We start from the raw sequence: 21,591 nt of genomic DNA on the forward strand, positions 1-21,591 counted from the left end.
TAGGTTTAAAATCACTGAAGTTTACATTTACTTAGCATTAGGCATAGATTTATCTGCAAAGATCGGCGTGCTCAAGCTGATAAATTTAAAGCCCATTTTTTTTTTTTAAGCAGATAAGGCCGGAAGTAGCTCCGCATGAAACATACCAACCACCAAAGAACAGCAGCTTGTCTCTTCCCTGGATTTTTTTTTTTTTTTTGCACTTTGACCCGCCCACGGGGCCACAAATGGCGGAAGAACTACACGCTACGTCGTGACAGCTCACAGCCTGCGGAGGCATCTCCACGCTACGCCAGCGGCGTGGGCGGGGCAGCCGGCTCTTCCTTCCTGTCGGCCGCCTCGGCTCCTCCCCCACGGCCTCGCACGCTCATTGTGGAGCGACCGCGGCCGGCAGCCTCCAGCGCTGTTAGAGAACCAGAGACCCTAAGTCCTTGGCGCGCGTGAGCGCCCGCGCCGCCCCTTCCCCACTCGAAAGGCTGGGGGCGCGCGGTTCACCTTTATTCTCTCTCCTCCCGCCCCAGCTAACCGCCCCTGCGCGCGCGGACTCCACGCCGCCGCCCGCCCCTCCCCCTTCGGTACCTCCCGCCCGCGCGCTCCTCCTCCTCCCCGTCCCCGGCGACGCGCACGCGCGCCAGCCCGGCTCGCGCCCTCTCGCTTTCCTCCGGCCCGCGAGACCCCCTCCCCTTCCGCCTCGCGGCGCTTCCTCGCGCTGCGATCTCCGCGATCCACCCCGACACTGCGGGCCTTCCCCCCCGCCCGCCAACGGCGGGTCCCCAGCTTCCCAATCCCCTTCGCTTCCCGCGCTCTCCGGCGGGGGCCCAGCCGCGGCCTCCTCTCCCTCCCTTCCCCCTAATTCCCCTTCCGGACGCTGCCATCATGTTGAAGCCTCAGCCGGCACAACAGACGTCCCAGCCCCAGCAGCCGCCCCCCACGCAACAGGCCGTGGCCCGCCGGCTTCCCGGGGGCACCAGCCCTCCCAACGGTGGCCTCCCGGGTCCCCTGGCCTCCTCCTCGGCTCCCCCAGGACCTCCCGCTGCCGCTTCCCCCTGCCTGGGGCCTGCGTCTGCTGCCGGGAGCGGGCTCCGCCGGGGAGCCGAGGGCATCTTGGCGCCGCAGCCGCCGTCACAGCAGCAGCAACACCAGGAGAGGCCAGGGGCAGCGGCCATCGGCAGCGCCAGGTGAGGAGGGTTGGGTTTCCGGGCGCTGGAGCGCAGGCTGCAGGGCGGCAGCGGCTCGATTCCGGCCCGGCAGTCTGGACTTCAGTACACCGCGCGAGGCGGGCTCCTAGCCTGGCCACCTTTGAGGGGGGGCGGGGGAACCCCCCCATGCGGCTGGGATCGGCCCTAACAGGTCAGAGGGAAAGGGCCCCCCCACAGCCACCGGGACAATGAAGGGCCATGCTCAGCTCTCAGCCTAGTTAGGGCTCGCAGCCTGGGCCTGAGGGGCAGGCGGGGCGCACCCCGCTAGCGCATCGGAACGAGGAGTTGGGGGGGTGAAGAGGTGATCGGGGTCCCCAGCTCCATTACCACGAAGGGTCTCGCGGTTCCCGGCTTCAGCCAATGGGGAGTCAGCTGCTGGAAGGGGTCCGGGCCGTAGCCAATGAAGGGGGGCGCGCGGCCCACAGTTTGGCCAATGGGGAGGGAGGGACTTGGAGCGGGTTGCCACCTCCCCCTTCCCGGTCTGGCCAGTAGGAGGGGAGCGGGCTGGGCGGGGGGACGGAAGGAGAGATCTGGGGGGACTGCGGCCCGGGAACCTCCAGAGCGCGCGCGCCCTTTGCGTACGTGCGCGCGGATGCTCCGTCCGAAGACCCGGACCTCCGCGAGCCCCATAGCAGGGCAGTGGCTGCGAGTGTGCGTGGAGGGTCGTGGCTGAGTGGCAGACACCGCTCGGTCTCTTCTGTGTATGGGTTAATGCAGCTGAGCGTGGCAGCACACGCAGGCGCAGTGGGTTTCGATCGCGGGAGGGGGTATTTTGAAGAGGCCCGTGGGTCTTAGTGCGCAGGCGCAGACCGGGCGAGGCCTCTAGGTGGATACCTTTTGCGGCTGCGCTGTCCCCCAGCCCCGCCAACGGCCCCCTCATCAGCCTCTTCCACCGCTGGTTACATCAGCCAGCGAGGAGCGGGGTTATTAGCGATTGACGACCTGCTCAGAGTGGGTGACCAGCCGAATGTGTAAAGAGGCCGAGAAGGTGGTGGTAGACGGACTACCGTCCTCCCGGGAATTAGGGTGTAAGGCCCTGAAAAGGATTGTCTTTTCTGTTTGGGAGGTAACGTGCCTGAGCTAGGGACTTCCGGGTCTGTACTGGCGGAGCTTGGCTTTTCCATCCGAGATGGGTTATTATCTAATGCCGGAGCAATGGTCTCTTGGAAGGATGCAGCCTTGGCCCCTTGGAGAAAGTGAGACATTGGTGGTTGGTTGAAGACTATTTTACTGGCATTTGGAGGAAATGTGTCTAGTGGTATATAATGTCTGTGCCTTTTTCCTCTATAAGGTGAAAGTTTGGAAATCTTGTCGATGAAGTTTAGCCTAGATCGGCATTTTCACATAGTGTGTGGTTCTAGGATGCCAAGTCCTTTGAAATTAATCGTGTAAGAGGGATTGAACAGATTTCAATAACTAGTTTGTTAATTCCTTTTATAGGGGACAAAGCACTGGGAAGGGACCCCCACAGTCACCGGTGAGTTGTGTCCCCCCCCCACCCCCCCAAAGAAAAAAAAAGGTACCGAGACCTAAAAGACGCATGTGTATGAATATAGGACAGACTAGGTACAGAAATAGTCGGGTGGGCTCAGAAGGGCAGGGGGCCCGGTGCTTACAAGGTGTGTGTGTGTGGAGTATGCATTTTTGGAAGGTGAGATGTTAACTGGCTATTTATTTCTCCCTCCTGTGTTACAGGTATTTGAGGGTGTCTACAATAATTCCAGAATGCTGCATTTCCTTACAGCTGTTGTGGTAAGTGGGTACCTAACCTCTAGGTTGTTGGAGATGCCATGCATCTGTTCGATTTTCTTATTTTTCACACTTTCCTAGGGCTCCACTTGTGATGTAAAGGTGAAGAATGGTACCACCTATGAAGGTATCTTCAAGACTCTGAGCTCAAAGGTCAGTGTACTTAAATGAGCTTATTTTTGGAGTTGTGTGGAAGAAGGGATAATGAAGTGGGTTCATTGAAGATGTGAATAGAGTGGTGTTGGACAGCATTTCTTCAGGCTTGCGCTGGATTTCAGTGCTGCAAGCAATGAAAGGCATAGGTCTGAAATGTGAGGGCTGGGTACTTTAATGTAAAAACGCTTAAAATTTAAAGTGTAAAATTTTAATTTGGGGACTTATGCTAAGTTCTGTGGCTGATATTGAGAAGACATTATGCATGATGTTGGGAAGTTTAGAAAGGTAAAGAGAAAAATAGTCATATTTGCCTTAATATATTGACCTTGGGTGTTGAAAAATGGGACCTTTTTTTTTTTTTTAGTTTGAACTGGCAGTAGACGCTGTGCACCGGAAAGCATCCGAGCCAGTAGGTGGCCCTCGTCGGGAAGACATTGTGGACACCATGGTGTTTAAGCCAAGTGATGTCATGCTTGTCCATTTCCGAAATGTTGACTTCAATTATGCCACTAAAGGTATTGTGCCATGCTCTTATGTCAAACCCACTCTGTGATGGAGAGCTGAGAGCAGTTACATGATGCTTGATTCGCTCCCATAACCACCCATTTTACTACCTTGTTTTCTGAGGAAGATGACTGGATTTTTCTTGAGAATGTATCTTGATGTGTAAGATAATGTGGGACAAATTTGGCCTATGTTGTGGCTCTTCCTGTTTGCTTTCTTTTCAAATCCTTGCTGCTTATGAACTTACTAAGATGATAATTTTTTAAAAAATATATATTTTATTGATTTTTACAGAGAGGAAGGGAGAGGGATAGAGATTAGAAATATCGATGAGAGAGAAACATCCATCAGCTGCCTCCTGCACACTCCCCACTGGGGATGTGCCCACAACCAAGGTACATGCCCTTGACTGGAATGGAACCTGGGACCCTTCAGTCCGCAGGCCGACGCTCTATCCGCTGAGCCAAACGTTAGGGCTAAGATGATAATTTTTATGCTGTGCCTACCCAACCCCCAAACCGTGGCACACATAAACTTTTCTTTGCTTCTAAACAATTTATGGGAAGGGGGGCTTTGGGGGAAAGCCTATGAGATATCACATGATTCCTGATCTTCATCTCTGTGCCCACAGACAAGTTCACTGATTCGGCCATTGCCATGAACTCGAAGGTGAATGGGGAACACAAAGAGAAGGTGCTTCAGCGCTGGGAGGGTGGTGACAGCAACAGTGATGATTACGACCTCGATTCTGACATGGTACAGTCTCCTTCCCTGAGACCCTTAGAGCTGGGCAGCTCTGCTGCCAGAGTGTGGGTTATTGACACCACTGTCATTCTTGGAACTGAGTTGCTTCTGGGGAGGGTGGGGGGATTGTTTACTCTTGCCTGTTCTTGAAATCAGATTCCAACTAGAAAGGCACAGAAAGTAACAAAACAGAAATACCTGTTCTCTGACCGACTGTGATTGACAATTGTTAATGTTTGCTTCAAGTCATTTTTTTCAACTTAACACAAAGTCTAGATAAGAGTGAATACTGTGTAGGCACATTTCTCTTCCAAAAAAACAGCTACTATACTTTGAATCATTTAAATTCTCATAAGTGAGAATTGCTGTTTAATTTGTACAACAATTTCCTTTTTTGCCTGTTTTTGAATGTTTCATGTTGCTCCATAGATGTAGTTTATTGCTTTTAACTGTTGTGTACTGTTCTACTTATGAACCTATCTATGAATACCCACGTTGTATTTCTCTCTTTCCCTACTTATCTGTGCTTTTCTTGTCATAGTTGCCTTATTGAATTTTTAGAACATGCACATATACCAAAATTTCTCTGGGATATAAACCTGAAAATGGAGTTCTTGGGTTTTATGACTTCAGTTTTACTACTTACTGCCAATTTGTGCAGTTGATAGTTCTAGTTGATAATCTCGACAGCTGTGTTCCAATTTTTGGTATGGTCAGATTTTTCAATTTTTCAGTCTGACAGAAAATGATAGGTCATTGTTGCTTTCCTCGCTGGGTGTTAAAACATTCTCCCTCCTTCCTCCTAGTCCAATGGATGGGACCCCAATGAAATGTTCAAGTTCAATGAGGAGAACTATGGTGTAAAGACCACCTATGATAGCAGTCTCTCATCTTACACGTGAGTGTCTTGGTACTCCACATGTGGTGCAGTTTGAGGCATGGGGTCACCAACAGAGGGGCAGGTCTTTAGGTGGAACATGGCTTTTTTCATGCTTTTCTGGGTGTTCAGATTGCCCTCTCCCCACTCCTGTTATGCCTGTGAACTGCTTTCAAAAATATGCTTTTAATCTTGATTCCAGGCCACCTCATGGGTAAAATTAATTGCTTGCCCATTTGTCCATACTTTTCCTCTAGAACTTAAAATGTACTTAAATATGTGTTTTAAGTGTCCCCCCAGAATCAGAGCTGCCTTGCTGCTCTGCCTGGGACACTTTAGTAGATGTCCATTAAATAATGCTGGGTTGTGATAGGACTGATAGAAATGTCTTTCTTTTTTTTCCCTTTTGTCCCCTGGCACTGGGATGGTGGTGGTCTCTGGTGGTCTTCTCAGGGTGCCCTTAGAGAAGGACAACTCAGAAGAGTTTCGTCAGCGGGAGCTGCGTGCAGCCCAGTTGGCTCGGGAGATTGAATCCAGCCCCCAGTACCGCCTGCGGATTGCCATGGAGAACGATGACGGACGCACTGAAGAGGAGAAGCACAGTGCCGTCCAGCGGCAGGGTTCGGGACGGGAGAGCCCCAGTTTGGTGTCTAGGTAAGTCCTGGGGGCAGCCTGGTATGTTTGGGGCTCACTGAATGAGCCAAGAGTTTTGTACACTCTTGTTTGAGCCTCACAGCCATATGAGATGTAGGTTAGTAAATAGTTATTCCCAATTACTATTTTAGGAGGTTGAAATCTAGAGTGGTTAAGTGCTTTACCCATAGTAACAAGACTAAAGTTAGAAAAAAAGATTGTTTCAGAATTTTGATACACATTCTTTCTTTTTTTCCTCTCTGCATAGTCATCTGTTCAGTGGTTCTCAACCTTCCTAATGCCGCGACCCTTTAATACAGCTCCTCATGTTGTGGTGACCCCCCAACCATAAAATTATTTTCGTTGCTACTTAATAACTGTAATTTTGCTACTGTTATGAATCGTAATGTAAATATCTGATATGCAGGGTGTATTTTTCAGGGTCGCGACCCACAGGTTGAGAACCGCTGATCTATATGCATCTCTTTATTACTCCCTTTGTGAAAATAGAATCAAACAGGGGTGGTAGAATTATGGGATATTAGCCTGGTTGGTCGGTTAGGGTTGACAAAATGTAAGGTCATGAGCCTGTAGCCACAGAACATTTACCGAGGACAGGTCTTCAAGTGGGATAGTGCAGAAAGCTGGGGGGGGGGGGGGGGGGGGGGGAATGTGAGAGTGTGTGTGTGTGTGTTTTGGGTGGAAGGTGGACTTTAAAAGGAAGGGCTTCATCTTTCCAAAATGTGTGGATTTTGTGGCTACTTGACCTCATTTGAACTCTTCCCTCCACCCCCAGGGAAGGAAAGTATATCCCTCTACCCCAACGAGTTCGGGAAGGTCCCCGGGGAGGAGTTCGATGCAGTAGTTCTCGGGGCGGCCGACCTGGCCTTAGCTCTTTGCCACCCCGTGGCCCTCACCATCTTGACAATAGCAGCCCTGGCCCAGGTTCTGAGTCACGTGGTATTAATGGAGGTGAGTTGTGAAGCAGACTTGTCGGGGACAGGGAAGGGTAATTGAAAGGAATGGGTTGGAAGGATGATGGATTTGTGATAATGTACTAACAGGTACTCTCCCTCTTTTTTTCCCACCTTTAAAAAAAAAATAGGCCCTTCCCGCATGTCCCCTAAGGCACAGCGGCCTGTGAGAGGTGCCAAGACTCTGTCTTCACCTAGCAGTAGGCCTGGAGAAGCTTCTGTTCTGCCGCCTCCTGCAGGTAAAGTTCAGCATGTCACAGGAAGAGATGGGTAGGAATTTGTAGAAATATAAATGTCGGTTGTTGGAATACTGGGCTGGGAGACAGTTTCAAGATGTAAAAAGTATTTTGAAAGGTTTGGGTTTGTGCTATTTAGCAAAGAATTTTTCAGTTTCCCTCATGCAGAAACCCCAATATAGTGATTTGTGGGTGTGTCTGGATTTGTGGGTGTGTCTGGCTGGCAGATAACTTTGTTTAAATTAGTTGCCAGCACTTTAAAATAGGAGAAATCAGACAATTTCTAATTTTATTGAAATACAGGAAGTTCTGCCAACACTGACTTGTCTTTTTGTTGTTGTTAATCCTCACCCAAGGATAGTTTTCCATTGATTTTTAGAGAGAGTGGGAGGGGGAGAGACACAAAGAGAGAAACATCGATGTGAGAGAGACACAGTTGGTTGCCTCCCACACACACCCTGACTGGGCTGGGGATTGAGTTTGCAACCAAGGTACGTGCCCTTGACCAGTATCAAACCTGGGACCCTTAGGTCTGCAGGCTGATGCTCTGTCCACTGAGCCAGACGGCTAAGGCAACACTGACCTCCCTTGCTGCATAGCTTCAGTTGTCTGGGACTGAGTCATGGCTGCCCTTTTTGAGTCTTTCGTGGTGCCCATGAGGCCATTTTACCTGCTTTGCTCTTCTAGGCATTTAGGTTTGTGGACTTGTATATAAAAAAGTGGATAAACTTTTCTTGGTGTTTTTAGTAAGTCCTTTGTACCCATTGATAATTGGCCAGCAGTAACCATTGTGCAGCTTTCCCTTTTCTTCCAGTGGGCCGGATGTACCCCCCACGCTCTCCCAAGTCGGCTGCCCCTGCCCCAGCCTCAGCCTCCTGTCCTGAGCCTCCCATTGGCTCGGCAGTACCAACCTCTTCAGCTTCCATCCCTGTGACGTCATCAGTTGTGGATCCTGGAGTAGGTTCCATTTCCCCAGCTTCTCCAAAGATCTCACTGGCCCCCACGGATGGTAAGAGCCAGATGGTTCAGGGCTGTGGACCATGTGAAGTGTGGTTCTGGGAAAGAAGACCTTCAGGTGTCCGTCTGTCTGTCTCTTGCTCAGTAAAAGAACTCGTGGCCAAGGACCCTGGAAGAACTCTGGAATCCCAGGAGCTGTCCCGGATATCTGGGAAAGGTAAGGATTGTTTTTTTTTCTGCCAAAGTATAATGCCCCTTTGATTAGGAGAGCATTTCGGTTAGAAAGTTGTTGGAATTCAAAAACAATGTCTATTCAAAACAAAACAAAAACAGTCTATTAGGCCTTAGATGATTCTTCTGTTTTTTAGATTTTTATACTGTGGGCTACTGGCACTGTGTAGCCACCTTTGAACAAAGAAATGTATATTTTCTCTCTTAACTGTTTCTCATAGTCCCTGGCCTTCAGAATGAACAGAAACGCTTTCAGCTGGAAGAACTGAGAAAGTTTGGGGCCCAGTTTAAGGTGAGAAAAGTGTGGGAATGAGCTCTAGGATGCTAACAGGATGAAGGTGAAGTGGGTGGGCAGCTTAAAGAAGAGGCACAGGACGAGGTGGGGTAGAAGAGATGAGAGCAAGGGTGAAGGAAGGAAGCAGGGCCGTGGGTCTGGACCAGTGTTGTATGTGTGATTTTCTCCTTCCAGCTTCAGCCCAGTAGCTCTCCTGAGACCTGCCTGGATCCTTTTCCTCCCCGGATCTTAAAGGAGGAGGCCAAAGGGAAGGAGAAGGAAGCTGATGGTCTATTGACTTCAGAGCCCATGGGGTCCCCGATCTCCAAGACAGAGTCCTTACTGGATAAGGAGGACAAACCGCCCCTGCCACCAGCAGGAGGCACGGAGGGGCCAGATCAGCTCCCACCACCTTGCCCAAGCCAAACTGGCAGCCCCCCCGTGGGCCTCATCAAGGGAGATGACAAGGATGAGGGCCCTGTTGCCGAGTGAGTTGGTGGGGAGGTGGGTGGGTGTCGGGGTGATGGGGGGCAAGCCACGAGGATTTACTTTGTTGTTCTCTCATAGACAAGTGAAGAAGTCCACATTGAATCCTAATGCCAAGGAGTTCAATCCTGCAAAGCCTCTGCTGTCTGTGGTGAGATGGGGGAGCATCTTCCATAAAGGAGACTTGGGACTGGGGTAGACGCACTGGAGGGGAGAGTGCTTGCCACCAGGCAGAGAGAAGACGTGTGAAAGTGTGTAGGCTGGTTTGGGGAAAACGACCAAGTTCAGGGCTGGGTGGCAAAGGATTGTGATATGTCCGACAAGTATTGATGGGTTTCTCTCTGGTACTTAGCATTTGGCTCAGGGATTGTCTGTGGTAGTTAAGAGCATGAGGTTCATTTGGACTCACTGACTTGGCTTAAACCCCTCAGTACTGTCAGCTATAACTCGAGTGTGTCCACCTCATAGGGTTGACGTGAGGCTTAACCAAAATAGAGTGCAGAATGTGTTTGGGACACAATACTCCCTCCATAAACGCTGTTACTGTATAGGCAAGGGGGTTGTTATGGGTAATAGAAAAATCGTAAGATACTTTATACACATCCTCCCTTGTCTCTTACAGAATAAATCCACCAGTACCCCAACTTCTCCGGGGCCCCGGACTCATTCTACTCCCTCCATCCCGGTGCTTACAGCAGGCCAGAGTGGGCTGTATAGCCCCCAGTACATTTCCTACATACCTCAGATCCACATGGGACCAGCTGTTCAGGTAAGAGAAGGCTCGGTGGGCCCAGGGTAAGAGGTTTGGTGGGGCTGGCTGAGGGACCAGGTCAGACCTGTTCTGGGCATTTGTATGCAAGTCATTCAGCCTTCTCTGCGTTACTGTCCCTAGGCACCTCAGATGTATCCATATCCTGTATCCAACTCAGTGCCTGGACAGCAGGGCAAGTACCGGGGAGCAAAAGGTGAGCAGGGTCGGGAGGGGCAGTCGGGGCTGCCCAGTGCCTCCTGGCAGATGGAGCTTGAGCTCTGCACTATTTTTCCTCTGCCCCCAGGCTCCCTGCCTCCCCAGCGCTCGGACCAACACCAGCCTGCCTCGGCCCCTCCAATGATGCAGGCTGCCGCTGCTGCTGGCCCACCTCTGGTGGCTGCCACACCTTATTCTTCCTACATCCCCTACAACCCACAGCAGTTCCCGGGCCAGCCCGCCATGATGCAGCCCATGGCCCACTATCCCTCACAGGTGACTGAAGCACGGGAGGGACGTGGGGGCACAGGGGCCTTGCTAGGATCCCACCTCCACCTCCCAGACACGGAGGAGCTGGTGAGAGGCAGGCAGCGTTCTGGGTGGTGGTGCCAGGCTGGGGATTCAGTCCTGGCTCTGGTAGGACCTGTTGCAAGGCACCTAAAGACCCAAGCCCCAGACAAATAAAATAAAAATTAAAAACCAGCCATCACCCAAGCCTTGACTAAAGTGTCAGTAAAAAAGCATCTATGTAGTTAGGTTATTTGTGAATGTCCAACAAGGTAGTTGTGACAAGGCCAGAGCATTGCTGTGCAGAGTTATGCCTTCCAAGTCCTGTGCTGACCATTTCTCTCTGCCACTCCAGCCGGTGTTTGCCCCCATGCTTCAAAGCAACCCACGCATGCTGACATCGGGGAGCCATCCCCAGGCCATTGTGTCGTCCTCCACCCCCCAGTACCCTTCAGCAGAGCAGCCCACCCCCCAAGCCCTTTATGGTGAGTTCTGTACCCTCTCCCTCCAGGCTGTGCTCCTCAGTCCCCCTCCATGTGCTCAGCACTGATTATCTCTCCTTCCATCTGTAGCCACTGTTCACCAGTCCTATCCACACCATGCCACGCAGCTCCATGCCCACCAGCCGCAGCCGGCCACCACGCCTACGGGGAGCCAGCCCCAGTCCCAGCATGCGGCCCCCAGTCCTGTCCAGGTGCTTGCCTTGGGGGAGCTGAGTGGTCGGGGCAGGAGTGGGTGGCTGAGGGAGAGCGGTAGAGCTTGGGGTATTTCCCCAGCGGGGTGGATTAGGGGTCAGTGGGTAGAAGGCCTGGGTATCAGCAGTGAGTGGCGCTTAACCTTCCCCTTCACCTGACAGCACCAGGCAGGGCAGGCCCCACACCTGGGCAGTGGACAGCCACAGCAGAATCTGTACCACCCAGGGGCCCTGACAGGCACGCCTCCTTCTCTGCCACCGGGACCTTCTGCCCAGTCCCCTCAGAGCAGCTTCCCCCAACCAGCTGCTGTGTATGCCATCCATGCCCACCAGCAGCTGCCCCACGGCTTCACCAACATGGCCCATGTTACCCAGGTAAGAACTCCAGGAACCTGCTTTGTCTGGGTTTGTTTTGCCATGAGGACCTGGGCCACGAGACTGTCCCATTCCTGAGTCCCTGGTGCCGTGCTGCCTCTACGTCATGCTCCTGACACTAGGATTCTCGGCGCCTTTGTCAGGCTTCTGGGGTGCTCCTAACTACTCTCTGTTTTCTGCAGGCCCATGTCCAAACTGGAATCACAGCAGCCCCGCCCCCTCACCCTGGGGCTCCCCACCCGCCCCAGGTGATGCTGCTGCACCCACCCCAGAGCCATGGGGGACCCCCCCAAGGCGCAGTGCCCCAGAGTGGGGTGCCTGCACTCTCAGCTTCCACACCCTCACCCTACCCCTACATCGGACACCCCCAAGGTGAGCAGCCTGGCCAGGCGCCTGGATTTCCAGGAGGAGCCGATGACAGGATTCGTGAGTTCTCGTTAGCTGGGGGAATTTGGCATGGAAGAGCTGATGGGCTGCAGGTGGGGCAGGATGCACGGGTTCTGGGTGGGGAGTGAGGGGTCTTGGAGGCAGGGCTGTCCCACAGGGCGCCTGCCGACCTGCACCTGTCTGTGAAGTATGTAGGGTGGGCAGAAGCCACAGTCGCCGCCGCCAGGGGCTTGCTCCTGGCTCTGTCCTTTGCTTCCCTCCGTCCTCGCTCAGTTGTGATCCAGCAGCCCCCCTCCCCACTGCCTCCCCAGCTCTCAGTGACCCCGACTGTCTCCTGACTTAGCCGAGGTAAGGGCAGCGCAGCAGACAGGGCCAGGCTGGGGTGTGGGGGGCTGAGCTGGGCGCACGAGGAAGGGCTCTGGCTCACTGGGAAACAGTGTTTGATTTGTGCTTCTGACAGCCCCATGAGACACCTTGAGGAGGCCGCTCCTACCCACTCCCCCCACACCCCACACTGGACGGCATTGGATGAAGGGACAGCTGCTTGGGTTCTAATGCTCCTGCTCTCTTCTCTTTCCCCTCCAACCAGTTCAATCTCATCCCTCCCAGCAGCTCCCCTTCCACCCCCCGGGGAACTGAAGATTGTCCTGGCCGCGACCTGAGACCTCCATGAGTGGAGGGAAGAGTGATCTCTATGTCTCTTCCCCCAGCAGCTCGGACCAGTCCCAGCTCCCCAAATCCCCCTTTCCCCGGGGGAGCTGGAGAATTCCTGCCAAGCACCTTGAATGGGAGAGGCCTCCAAGTGGGTGGGCCAGGGTCCAGCGGGGGTGGGGGGGGTTCCTGCTCTGCCCCTGCCCATCCCCACCCCATCTTGCCCTCCCATCCTCTTGTCCCCCACTGGAAACGGAAGATCTTTTATTTTCTATTATTTATATGTCAGACTTGGGCCCCCTTCTTTCTTCCCCATTAACTTGAGTGACCTGCGTGAGAGACAGACGCCCCACAAGGATGGTTGGACAAGGACTTTTACTTTTTATTACATAAAAATATAAAAAAAAAATTAAAAAAATAAAATTTTAAACTAACTTAACCTGCCTAAAGTTTACTTTTTGGAGAATACAGTTAAGATGTGGCCATCAGTCTGAAATGTGGTGTGATACGGTTCCCAAGGTGGGCCCTTCAGCCTGAGGATGCTGCCCTTCTGGCTCTACCGCTGTACAGGTCCCCACCTCCCAGTGAATTTCCTCCCCTCCAGCTTGGTCCTCATGAAGTGCATCTACTGACTGAAATGCACTTGTGTGTGTGTGGCCACTGGAAATAAAGGTTTGACTGGTGAGTGGTCTTGGGTATGGGTGAGACCTATAAAAAGGAAGTTGCAGTGGGAAAAGGGGGAGGGCTAGGTTGAGGGGCCAGGTGATGGGGAATTGGAGCTACACTAGGACAAGAACCAAGCATGAGATGTAGAAAAATCAGGCTTCAGAGGTTTGGGGTTTTTTGTTCGAGGCAGCAGTAGGAATTCTTTTTTTGACCTGGCCTTGGTTTTGTCTGTGAAGTAGAGATTATTTCACCCTTAGGGAATTGTAAGGACTGGTGTTTAATTGTAGGCAGGGGACTTTTAACTCTGAGCAAAGCCAGAGAAAATTGGCTGGGACTGGGACAGGAAGAATGAAGATGAGCTAGTGGGAAAGAATTCCCAGGATCTGAAACGTGGTGGGCATGGGGTTGGGGAGGGAGGGTAAGTTTTGAGGTCCCAAATTAAAGAACTCTCTAGGGGATGTCAGTTGGGGATGTGGGGGCAATGATGGAAGAAGCAGGAAAACCTTTCCGAGAGGGAGAGATAGTAACAGCAATAGGGCCTCTTGCACACCCCCACTGGGGATCAAGCCCACAACCTGAGCATGTGCCCCAGCCAACCAGCAACCTGGGCATATGCCCTGACCAGGAATCAAACTTCAACCCTTGGTTCATAGGTTGAGACAACCACTAAACCACACTGGCCGGGCAGGCCTGGGGATGTTTGAAGTGCAGGTCTCTAGTACTGTGAGTGATTTAATTACAGGTGTTAACTAGTACTCTTTTTTTAATAGTGTATTTTTGACTTCAGAGAGAGAGTGAGAAACATTAATGATGAGAATCACTGATTGGCTGCCTCCTGCACGGGGCCTACTAGGGATCGAGCCTGCAACCTGGGCATGTGCCCTTGACTGGAATCAAACCCGGGACCCTTCAGTCCGCAGGCCCACGCTCTATCCACTGAGCCAAACCACCTAGGGCAAGTAGTAGTACTTGTAAAAAAAACAAAAACAATTTAAAGATTTTGTAGAGAAACATCTATTGGTTGCCTCCCATACACACCTGAACTGGGGATCGAACTCACAACCTAGGGATGTGCCTGACTGGGAATCAAACTGGCGGCCTTTTGGTGAACGGGACACTTAACAGCCACACGGCCAGGGCCCTACTAGTCCTTTTGATGTGTTAAGAATTGCAGATTGGCCCTGGCTGGTTTGGCTCAGTGGATAGAGCGCCGGCCTGCGGACTGAAGGGTCCCAGGTTCGATTCCTGTCAGGGGTGCACGCCTGGGTTGTGGGCTCGGTCCCCAGTGGGGGGCGTGCAGGAGGCAGCCAATCAATGATTCTCATCATTGATGTTTCTCTCTCTCCCTTCCTATCTGAAATCAATAAAAAAATACTTTTTTTAAAAATATATTTTATTGCCGAAACCGGTTTGGCTCAGTGGATAGAGCATCGGCCTGAGGACTGAAAGGTCCCAGGTTCGATTCTGGTCAAGGGCATGTACCTGGGTTGCAGGCATATCCCCAGTGGGAGATGTGCAGGAGGCAGCTGATCGATGTTTCTCTCATCGATGTTTCTAACTCTCTATCTCTCTCCCTTCCTCTCTGTAAAATATCAATAAAATATATTTTTAAAAAAATAAATAAAAATAAAATATATTTTATTGACTTTTTACAGAGGAAGAGAGAGAGAGAGCTAGAGACATCGATGATGAGAGAAACATCAGCTGCCTCCTGCACATCTCCCACTGGGGATGTACCCACAACCCAGGCACATGGCCTTGACCGGAATCGAACCCGGGACCCTTCAGTCTACAGGCTGACGCTCCATCCACTGAGCCAAACCGGTTTCGGCTAAAAATACATTTTTTAAAAAAATTGCAGATTGGCTTTATCTTACCCCTAAGAGCAGAAATCTCAAAGTTGGGAGCTCATACTCCAGCCAGCCAGGAATCCCTCTTAATCCTAAATCCTCCTTCCCTTGAGCCTCTTCTCATGAGTCAAATCAGGTTCTGAGTTTTTCCAAACAGCCCTCAGCCTCTCCTCTCAGGACTCAGTAGGATAGATGTCTGGGATGTACTCATTTGTCAGGACCAAGTGTGAAAGGTGTACCCATTATTCCCTGCTGAACGTTACCTTTTGTTTGTTTCAAGGCAGCATCCTGGTCAGTAGGTTCAATTTTTTTTTTCTTTTTAAAATTGATTTTAGAGAGACATTGATTTGCTGTTCCACTTTGGTATGCATTCACTGGTTGATTCTTTTATGTGCCCTGACCAGGAATCAAACACATAACCTTGGTGCATCAAGATGCCGCTCTAACCCACTTAACTACCCAGTCAGGGCCTCAATTTTTTAAAAACCTCAGCATTTTATTCTGATTATTTGATACAGCATTTTTCTCAAACGTTGAAAAGTGAAACCTTCATTCTACATCTTCTCAAGCCTATTTGGAATTGGTGACCACAGTAATAACCCATCAAGCACAGACCATAGGGGTGCTGGATCCAGAGGTAAGATACATATCAGAGCTTAAACAAGGAGAGCTAGACATTAATGCCAGTGCCTACACAAGGAGGAAATGAGCTGAGCCCCTGCTGGCTCCAAGTGATAAATCCTTTCCCACCGTCTCCCAAAAAGACATCCGCTAATATTCTACTGTAGCACACAAAGCTCACAGGACGAGCTTTCAGCCCTTTGGCGTCCTCCAATTGCCACAGCAAAGAGGAGCTTTCATTGAGATGAACTAAGGCTAGAGAGAGAACTCGGTTAAAATAGCCGGCTCCAGGGCACCTCCTGGGCTTGTGGCTCCCCCACTTTTAAAAGATATTTTTATTGATTTCCGAGGAGAGGGAGAGGAACATCAATGATGAGAGAAAATCACTGATAGGCTGCCTCCTTCATGTCTCCCCATTGGGATCAAGCCCAGGTATATGCCCCGACCAGAAATTGAACTATGACCTGGTTCATTGAGCCATGCCAGCCTGGCTCTGGCTCCCTTTTTATATTCCTCCATCCTTCCAACTTAAACAAAGGACACAAGACCCAGGCTAGCTTACTATTCACAGAACAGTTTATTGACCTACCTCACCTGGCAGGCCGTGTGGCCCTTCTGGCCAGGAGAAGTGATGGTCTAGTTGCAACTCTGCTGGGTTGCAGCCTATGCCCTGGGAAGGGGGCATGAGAAACAGAACACTGGCCAGCACAGCCCTGCATACAAGAGCCTGAGCAGAGGTCCGCACTCAACTCCACTTGATGTTCTTGTCCTCCTCAGTCATGGCTGGTGTGTCAGTGACGAGGCCAGTGCCAATGGTCCGGTTGCCATCTCGCAGAGTAAAACGCTGGCCTTTTTCTAAGATCATTGGTTGCCGCAAGATTAGGCTAAGCTTCAGGTCCTCCCCAGGCATAGCAAGCTCCTAGAGGGGACAGAAACAGGGATCATGCTTGGCCTTCAAGATGTCTTTATTCCAACAGTTTTGCTGGCTACCAAAGTGACTGATTGTGGGGAAAAGCAGCATGATGATGATTTCTGGGAGCAGCTTCATCCCAGCTGCCAGGCAGATGCAAAGGCAAAAAAAAAAAAAAAAAAAGGACCACTGATCAGTATTCCTAAGGTATGTTCTTAAGGGAAAATGTTGAAATTTTGGGCTACGTAGGTCTCTTAGGAACTTCTCTAAGCCGTACGTATAGAAGTCTCTGGGTAAATGGTAATATGACTAAGTTTTTCAACTACTTCAGCCTAGGGCAGTGGTCGGCAAACTGTGGCTCGCGAGCCACATGCGGCTCTTTGGCCCCTTGAGTGTAGTAGCTCTTCCACAAAATACCACGTGTGGGTGCACGTACAATGAGATTGAAACTTCGTGGCCCATGCACAGAAGTTGGTATTTTGTGTAAGAGCCACACTCAAGGGGCCAAAGAGCCGACCACTGGCCTAGGGAATAGTGGATGAGGACTCACTCCTCCAAAACCCATTGGTCCAGACCCTTCCATCACTAGGTTCATCTGCATCAGCGGTTCTCAATCTGTGGGCCACAACCCCTTTGGCGGTGGAACGACCCTTTCACAGGGGTCGCCTAAGACCATCCTGCATATCAGATATTTACATTGTGATTCATAACAGTAGCAACATTACTGTTATGAAGTAGCAACGAAAATAATTGTATGGTTGGGTCACAACATGAGGAACTGTATTTAAAGGGCCAGAAGGTTGAGAACCACTGATCGACATCATCAGCCAGCTTCTCTTCACCGAAGGAAGAGTCACCCGCATTGTCACATCTTTGGAACTGTAAGTGACGCAGGCCTAATATGAAGAGCGCTCCTTCACATCCCATCCCTGTACCCACCATACCTTCCCTGGAGGCAAGACGATACGACAGGACATGTCCCAGGTCAGGGAGAACATGACAGGCATGAAGTGAGACACAAAGGGCTTGTGGCGGCCACCTTCCTCTTTGGTGAGGATGTAAACCTGGAAAAGAGAGCAAGTGGCTGGAAGCACTGCCTCGAGGGGGCAATCCGTCTCAGTCAGCCCTGTCCTTTGCCTGAAGCCTCACCTGTGCCTCCACCTTCTGGTGGGGCTGGATGGAACCTGGTTTGGCCATAACCAGGCCACGTCTCAGGTCCTCCCGCTTCAAGCCTCGAACCAGGGCCCCAAGATTATCGCCTGCCTCTGCCCTCTCCAGGCTCTTGTGGAACATCTCAATTCCTAGGAGGGAGAAGAGGGGAAAGGGAGGACCATCTGGAGCAGAGGGAAGGCACGGGTCTGCAAGGCAGGGGGTCATCCTGGAGCCAGCCCCTGGGTCTCAAGGCTTTCTTCCCATACCTGTTACCACAGTGCGAATGTTCTTGTTATGTCCCAGGAACTCACACTCGTCTCCCTTCTTCAAAATTCCACGTTCCAGCGTACCTGTCACCACCGTGCCCCGGCCTGGGAGGGAACCAGAAAGGACATTGGGGACTTGGGCAAGGCTCTCGTTAGGGGGAGAATGCAAATGAGCGGGTCCTCACCAGGGATCGAGTAAACTGACTCTACAGGCAGCAGGAAAGGCTTCTCTAGGTCCCGGGTGGGCACGGGGATGTGAGTGTCCACAGCATCCAGCAGCTTCTGCACAGACTTCACGCCTAACTCAGGGTCACGTTGCTGGAAGGGGTGGGGGAGGGGTATGACAGGACTCTGAAGTTTCCGTTCTGCTTACCCCCCCCCCAGACTCAGAGCACAGCTCCGGATGCCTATCCCGCCCCATCCTCTGCCACCGCAGCCCCTGCCTGACCCTGCCTTCACCTCAAGGGCACAGAGGGCAGAGCCTACGATGACCGGGGTCTCCTCCCCTTTGTAGCCAAACTCAGTGAGCAGTTCCCGGATCTCCAGCTCGACTAGGTCCACCATCTCAGAGTCCTGGACAGCATCTGCCTTGTTCACATACACCACAACATGTTCTACTCCAATCTGCAGATGGGAAAGAGGGAGATGGTGTCCTTAGTGGCCCAACTCCCCACGCTTCCTCTTTCCACTCCTACCCAGGCGCCGCATACCTGTTTGGCCAGTAGTAAGTGCTCTCGGGTCTGGGGCATGGGACCATCATTGGCTGCCACCACCAGGATGCAGCCGTCAAGGGGGGCAGTGCCTGTGATCATATTCTGGGTAGGGGAGGAAACAGCCTCGCTCAGTGACCTCAGCTCCACATCCATCTAGCCAAGCACAGCCGTTAGGAACTGAGGCTCACCTTTCTCTGCCATCTCACCACCCACTTTAATCAGCCCTGCCCACAAATCCATGACCTCAAACCTAAACATCTTGAGTATCTTAAGCTCCTCCCACAAGCCTAACGTTTCTCCTGACAGGAGGCAGCTCCTGGCCTGTCCCAGCAATGCTCTCACCTTAACGTAATCGGCGTGGCCGGGACAGTCTGTGTGGGCATAGTGGCGGGCAGCAGTGCTGTACTCCACGTGAGCTGCATTGATGGTGATACCGCGGGCTCGCTCCTCCGGGGCATTGTCAATCTCTTCATACTTCTTAAACTTGGCCCCACCGCCCTCGGCTAGAACTAAGGGGGAAGGCAAGCGAACACAGCTCTCAGCTATAGTTCCAGAGGCAGAGGGGGGCTCAGGGCACACGCCTAGGTCCCTCCCACTTACACAACCTCAATCGGACAGCCTGGGGGATGGACCCTCCCTCAACTTCTGCAGAGATCACCAGTCAGAAAAAAAGGCCTGAAGGTCACGTTCAGCGACTTTCTAGGGCAGTGGTTCTCAACCTTCTGGCCCTTTAAATACAGTTCCTCGTGTTGTGACCCAACCATAAAATTAATTTCGTTGCTACTTCATAACTGTCATGTTGCTACTGTTATGAATCGTCATGTAAATATCTGATATGCAGGACGGTCTTAGGCGACCCCTGTGAAAGGGTCGTTCGACCGCCAAAGGGGTCGCGACCCACAGGTTGAGAACCGCTGTTCTAGGGTCAAGCCTCCGCTTACAGGGCGGTCCCTATGGCTAGAGAGAGGCCATTCAGGGTCCCCCAATTATGCACCACAAAGTTCTTCTGTTCAGGGGAAATCTGTCTCCTGAACAGAAATCTTCCAGCCCCACCCCCCGCCCACTGGAGTTCTGGCTCCTGGGGCTACACTAAACACCTCCAGCGGCCTCTGTGCGGGCCCCGCCTCCCGGGCTCCAGGTCCCGCTTGCAGAGCGGGCGCTGCCGGATGCCCCCTCTGCAACCCGCTTACTTTTCGTGATGGCCGCGGTCAGTGTGGTCTTGCCGTGGTCCACATGGCCGATGGTACCCACGTTCACATGGGGCTTGTCGCGCACATAGGTCTTCTTGGCCTCCACGGCCAGGCCGCGGCACAAGAGGGTCAGTGCCGGGGCCGTCAGCGGCCGCAACAGGCCCTGCAGGAGTGGGGTCGGGCCGGCGCCGAGACCTGCCGGGGCAGAGGCGTGCAATCAGGTCGCAGCTCGGCCACTCCCGACGACCCCCACGTGTCCCCGGACCCCCACGTGCCATCGCCCTCCCCGCCCCCTCACCGCTGAAGAGGGGCGTCGCGCGCAGCAAGGTGGTGACGGCCATTGTGGTCGTACTCACGCCCCGAGTACCGGTGCGAGGTACCCGATGCCCGCGCGTGCAGAGAGGGCAATTGCGACTGGAGGTTACTTCCGGCGGAAGTGAGGACCAAGAGGGCAAATCCGGGCACCTCTAGCCACCAGTTTTCTATGGTCATCTCCGCCGACTTCCGGGCGCGGGCCGGAAGACGTCAAGGAAAGTAAATACTGGAGCGCGGGGGCGGGGTAGGATGGAGGTTTCCACACCCACCCGGGCCCCGCGGGAGGAGGGAGCACGCAGTTCTCTCCGACGCCGCCAGGGGGCGATGTGAGCCTCCCATGATGCACCAGCGCCCGGAGGACCTGTGGACTCCGGGGTTCCCAGAGCGGCGGGCTGTGTTTGCGTTTAGAGGAAGAGGTAGGTACGGGGAGGCCGGGTGAGGAGGGAGGCTCCCGGCCTCCGCCAGGCAGAGGCGGCCCCGGCGCGGACTGCTCGGGAACGTCCACGACTCGAACCCCTGGAGTCCGACCCACTGCGCGGGTCTGTCGAGAGGGAGGGAGGACGAGGCCCTGCCGCCGGGCTGAGGAAGAGGGTCCTGGGCGCCTTTCGGGGGTGGGGCTCAGCTAAGACCCATCTCAGTGCTGAGCCTTTGTTTTTTTTTCTGTAAAATGGGATTACAGTAGTAACATCTACCGCATAGAGAGACCCTGCTCTGGGAATGAATGAGCTGGAGAAGAAGCAGGAGTGGGGTCCCGAGGCCTCCTGGTCGCGCAGTCCTTAAACCTCAAAAACCTGCCCTCCTAGCCCACAGCCTGCGGGGACAGACAGGCCGTGCCATCCACCGTCACACCTCAGCAGTTCAAGAAATAATTCCCTGTTGATTGCCTCACCCACCCACCCAGTTTTACTGATGACACCAAGGGTGAGGGACCAGCCTCAGGTACCATTAAGAGCAGCTTGAGCCCAGCTGGCCTGGTGGGGAGGTTGAGCATTGACCTATGAACCAGGTGTGGACAGAAGGGACCACGTGCTAACCTGACAAGCTCAGGGAAGGCCTGCATGACGATCTTGCAAACTCAGAGAACTAAAGTAACCACAAAGGATGGTTGGAAATTAAACAGTTATGGTGGGTGGTTACATCCTAGACTGGCATCTTCATTGACAAGGTCAACCTTTACCTTAACTGAGCCTATCTGTCTTTTTGCATCTATAATAACATACCCTTGAAGTGTCTGGGTAACTTGTAACTTCCCTTTTTCCAGACCCCTCAGGGCACAACCAGGACACCAGGACAGATATCACAAATTCCTTCATTGTTATCATGTTAAATGTTCCTGCACCCACCTAAGTATGTGTTTATCATTTTACTTTTTATCCATTCCCAGGGGTTTCCCCGCTTTGCTTTTTCCTGCCTCTCTCGTCTGTCACCATTGGATTTCATGTAACCCACCTACATCCCTTCCTTTGATTGCAGTCTGTATATATAAAAGCCTAAGCGACCAGCCGACCACCTGGTCGCTATGATGT

At 52.5% G+C, this 21,591-nt stretch overlaps 2 protein-coding genes across 25 annotated transcripts; one reads left to right on the forward strand and one right to left on the reverse strand.

The window, feature by feature from the left end:
• Positions 1-372: 372 nt before the first annotated feature.
• Positions 373-12,821, forward strand: ATXN2L (ataxin 2 like). 24 transcript variants are annotated; one of them, XM_059692412.1, is made up of 24 exons: positions 380-1,178; positions 2,640-2,676; positions 2,895-2,951; positions 3,030-3,101; positions 3,469-3,619; positions 4,240-4,364; positions 5,159-5,250; positions 5,683-5,883; positions 6,659-6,834; positions 6,968-7,075; positions 7,869-8,081; positions 8,175-8,246; positions 8,482-8,552; positions 8,730-9,022; positions 9,102-9,171; positions 9,643-9,789; positions 9,913-9,985; positions 10,076-10,263; positions 10,631-10,760; positions 10,848-10,969; positions 11,132-11,344; positions 11,527-11,770; positions 11,920-12,079; positions 12,321-12,821. In XM_059692412.1, the coding sequence occupies exons 1-23, from the start codon at positions 877-879 to the stop codon at positions 12,072-12,074; spliced, it is 3,312 nt and encodes a 1,103-aa protein (XP_059548395.1). In that variant the 5' UTR covers positions 380-876; the 3' UTR covers positions 12,075-12,079; positions 12,321-12,821. The 24 variants fall into 24 exon arrangements, with proteins under 24 accessions (XP_059548417.1, XP_059548395.1, XP_059548396.1 ...); XM_059692413.1 differs by having other exon boundaries at positions 12,344-12,821; XM_059692424.1 differs by having other exon boundaries at positions 381-1,178; positions 12,043-12,079.
• Positions 12,822-16,077: 3,256 nt separating this feature from the next.
• TUFM (Tu translation elongation factor, mitochondrial) lies at positions 16,078-20,205 on the reverse strand. Its single transcript, XM_059692436.1, has 10 exons — positions 20,049-20,205; positions 19,751-19,945; positions 18,903-19,069; positions 18,558-18,662; positions 18,307-18,471; positions 18,033-18,165; positions 17,848-17,952; positions 17,579-17,730; positions 17,374-17,493; positions 16,078-16,438 (listed from the first exon to the last, which is right to left on the reverse strand). Exons 1-10 carry the CDS (start codon positions 20,089-20,091, stop codon positions 16,265-16,267), a joined length of 1,359 nt encoding a protein of 452 aa, XP_059548419.1. The 5' UTR covers positions 20,092-20,205; the 3' UTR covers positions 16,078-16,264.
• Between the last annotated feature and the right edge of the window lie 1,386 nt (positions 20,206-21,591).

Source organism: Myotis daubentonii, chromosome 4, assembly GCF_963259705.1.
Source record: "Myotis daubentonii chromosome 4, mMyoDau2.1, whole genome shotgun sequence".
Taxonomy (NCBI): domain Eukaryota; kingdom Metazoa; phylum Chordata; class Mammalia; order Chiroptera; family Vespertilionidae; genus Myotis; species Myotis daubentonii.

Excerpts from the sequence above, each read along its gene's own strand:
- ATXN2L (XM_059692411.1), top strand. The coding sequence starts at position 877 with ATGTTGAAGCCTCAGCCGGCACAACAGACGTCCCAGCCCCAGCAGCCG. Across the intron at positions 2,677-2,894 it reads AGGGACCCCCACAGTCACCG|GTATTTGAGGGTGTCTACAA; the intron begins GTGAGTTGTGTC and ends CCTGTGTTACAG. Across the intron at positions 8,247-8,481 it reads GTCCCGGATATCTGGGAAAG|TCCCTGGCCTTCAGAATGAA; the intron begins GTAAGGATTGTT and ends TGTTTCTCATAG.
- TUFM (XM_059692436.1), bottom strand. The coding sequence starts at position 20,091 with ATGGCCGTCACCACCTTGCTGCGCGCGACGCCCCTCTTCAGCG. Across the intron at positions 19,070-19,750 it reads GACCGCGGCCATCACGAAAA|TTCTAGCCGAGGGCGGTGGG; the intron begins GTAAGCGGGTTG and ends CTTCCCCCTTAG. Across the intron at positions 18,663-18,902 it reads GCCACGCCGATTACGTTAAG|AATATGATCACAGGCACTGC; the intron begins GTGAGAGCATTG and ends TCCCCTACCCAG.